The following is a 2,368-nucleotide window of genomic DNA, read 5'->3' on the forward strand; positions in this document are numbered from 1 at the left end:
GTATTTATGTGATTGTCGCACTGTATGACATAAGAAGATTGTCTAAAACTAAGATCTTTCATGATGCATACACTACAGACAAATAAACAAACATTGTAAGCATAACGATATATTGTTGACACATTAATACAAACATAAAGTAACATATTATACTATTACGGAAGAATGTTAGGGTTTTTTTTCATGAAGTTTTCTTCATCTGCAGTGACTGGGAGTGTCGTGGTGACTACCTCGCCAGACTGGGGCCCTTGTTACAGCACTACGAGCGAAGGTTTGGCGCTGACTGTGATGTAAGTTACTTTGCTACCTAAGAATTAAAAAGTTATAATTGCTTACGAAGTTACTGCCTAGTTTTGACAAATTTGGAATAAAAAATATTCAGTTTTACTATATGTCATACTTTTTCGAATGCAATTCTTTGAATATCTTGATAACAACCTCCGAGTAATCTTACGATTTTGATAGAGCAGATAGAACATTATCAAAATTGGTTTCTGACCTCATTTCTTAGTAACTTAAAAAGGCCCAAAATATCAGATAGTACTTTGTAATTCTTGGGTAGCTCCTTGTTGAGTTACTGGGTAAGATCTTTTTAACTCTGAGACGTCGGCACTTCTATTGACTAGATGTTGCATTTTGGGTTTTTTTCCTGTTTTCCTCGCTCATCATAAATGTCTACTTGCCTGTACTACAGTCGTATTCTCTAACAACAAATCTTCAATCTTGTCAGAATATATGGGCACTACTTGGTGGTAGCTTGAAACCTATATTTTTCCATGTTGAAAATGTTAATGTTTACTTATTTCAAATCAAACTTTGCATACGACATTTGTTGTTGTTTTTTACTGAAAATTCTAATGTTTACTTTATATTTCAAACTCAACTTTATTTACAACTTGTAAGAGTTATGTAGGTGTTTTTACGACAGTATCAAAGCAATTTCAATTATTTAGGAGTCAGCTTCCAACCTTGCCGAAAGGGATACATCTTAGAAGAAATTATGTATAGTTTCTGGAGAAAAATGTTTGTTCCCACTCTGGAACTCGGGTTCGAACTCGAGTCTCACGCGACAGCAAAGCGCCTAAAGGCTACACCACAGGCGCCTGTCGTAAGTTCCCGACTCCATGAGTGTTATACAGCAATGTTGAATAATCAAACCAAGTTTCTGGTATTTGCAAGTCATTACCCACCTCGATAAAGCTGAGCATGAGACATGCATTTAATACAAGGCGGATGAGGAGGAAAATTAAGACTTGGGATCAAATTGTCGAAGGTGGCCAAGGTGGTCAAAATAACAATTTTATCGAACGGATTGTTCTAATAATTATAATAAGTGGGAACATGAGCCAAGAGAGGCAATAGTGCCACGCTTGGTTTTAGTTGGTGGTCCGCTTTTTTTTTTCTTTTTCCTTTTCTGTGAGGTTTGTTTGTTTGTTTGCTTGTTTGTCTGTTTGTTTGTTTGATGCGGGTTTTTTCGCATTATGTCAGAATGTCCATTTTCTCTTCAGCTACGTTTCATGGCGTATTATTGTATATTTTCTGACATATGGCTGTTATCATGCCGAATACCCGCTAACTATACCTTACAACCACAAACTTTTAAAATTTGAAATATATTGTAATACTAAGGTTCGTTTTTCAAAAACGACGACAATTTTTCTGTTTCCTCCTGCCAGGACGAAGTGGTGTCCAGTTTCTCAGCTGTGATGAAAGGCCTGGAAAAACATCGTGAGAAAGCACAGGATAGAATGGAGGCCGGGTTTGAGCGCGAAAACGACTCCGCCATTGATGATGTTGGAGAGAAACGTTTGGTGACCACCATGTTGGCGGCGGCTACAGCGTCTGTGACTGTGAGGAGGAAGAGGGCTGTTGCTGAAGGTAGGGGAAGAAGAAGAGAGTGGATAGAGATATTGAACATGTTGTTTTAGACTTTTTTGGATTACATTTCCTCCCTTCATTTCCTTTAATTTAGAAAGAGGATATGGAGTTTGTATGTTCGTAGAGGGTTTGCCACATTTTTCTCTATAAAAAATGTTTTTGTAACTGTATGCACTTCCAAGAAAGACTACAACTATTTCATCATAACAAAATTGTAATTTGTTTTGATTCACTATTCCTCTGATAAAATGCCTACTAAGCCTTGATTAAATTGGAAGAGAGTTTTCATTGTCCTATGTGCACCCAAAAAAAGGATTTCACTCATTTGAAGTGTGGTCATTTTTGTGTTAGGACTTTAACACTCTGTAGACGTGCATACCGCTGCCAGTCAATTGTATTGGTTAAAGCGTACAATGAGCACGACATGAAACAAGAGAGAAAAAGAGAGGCGGAGAGAGAGGGAGAGAGAGAGAGAGAGAGAGAGAGAGAG

General features: G+C 37.5%; 1 protein-coding gene across 1 annotated transcript in view; it reads left to right on the forward strand.

The window, feature by feature from the left end:
* Positions 1-206: 206 nt before the first annotated feature.
* LOC106011048 overlaps positions 207-2,368 on the forward strand; it is a gene marked incomplete at its 5' end in the record, with an annotated part of 11,508 nt that continues 9,346 nt past the window's right edge. Inside the window, 2 exon segments of the mRNA XM_013079294.1 lie at positions 207-290; positions 1,677-1,878. Coding sequence (XP_012934748.1) covers positions 1,707-1,878 — 172 coding nt within the window.

This window comes from Aplysia californica, unplaced genomic scaffold (assembly GCF_000002075.1).
Source record: "Aplysia californica isolate F4 #8 unplaced genomic scaffold, AplCal3.0 scaffold00047, whole genome shotgun sequence".
Lineage (NCBI taxonomy): Eukaryota > Metazoa > Mollusca > Gastropoda > Aplysiida > Aplysiidae > Aplysia > Aplysia californica.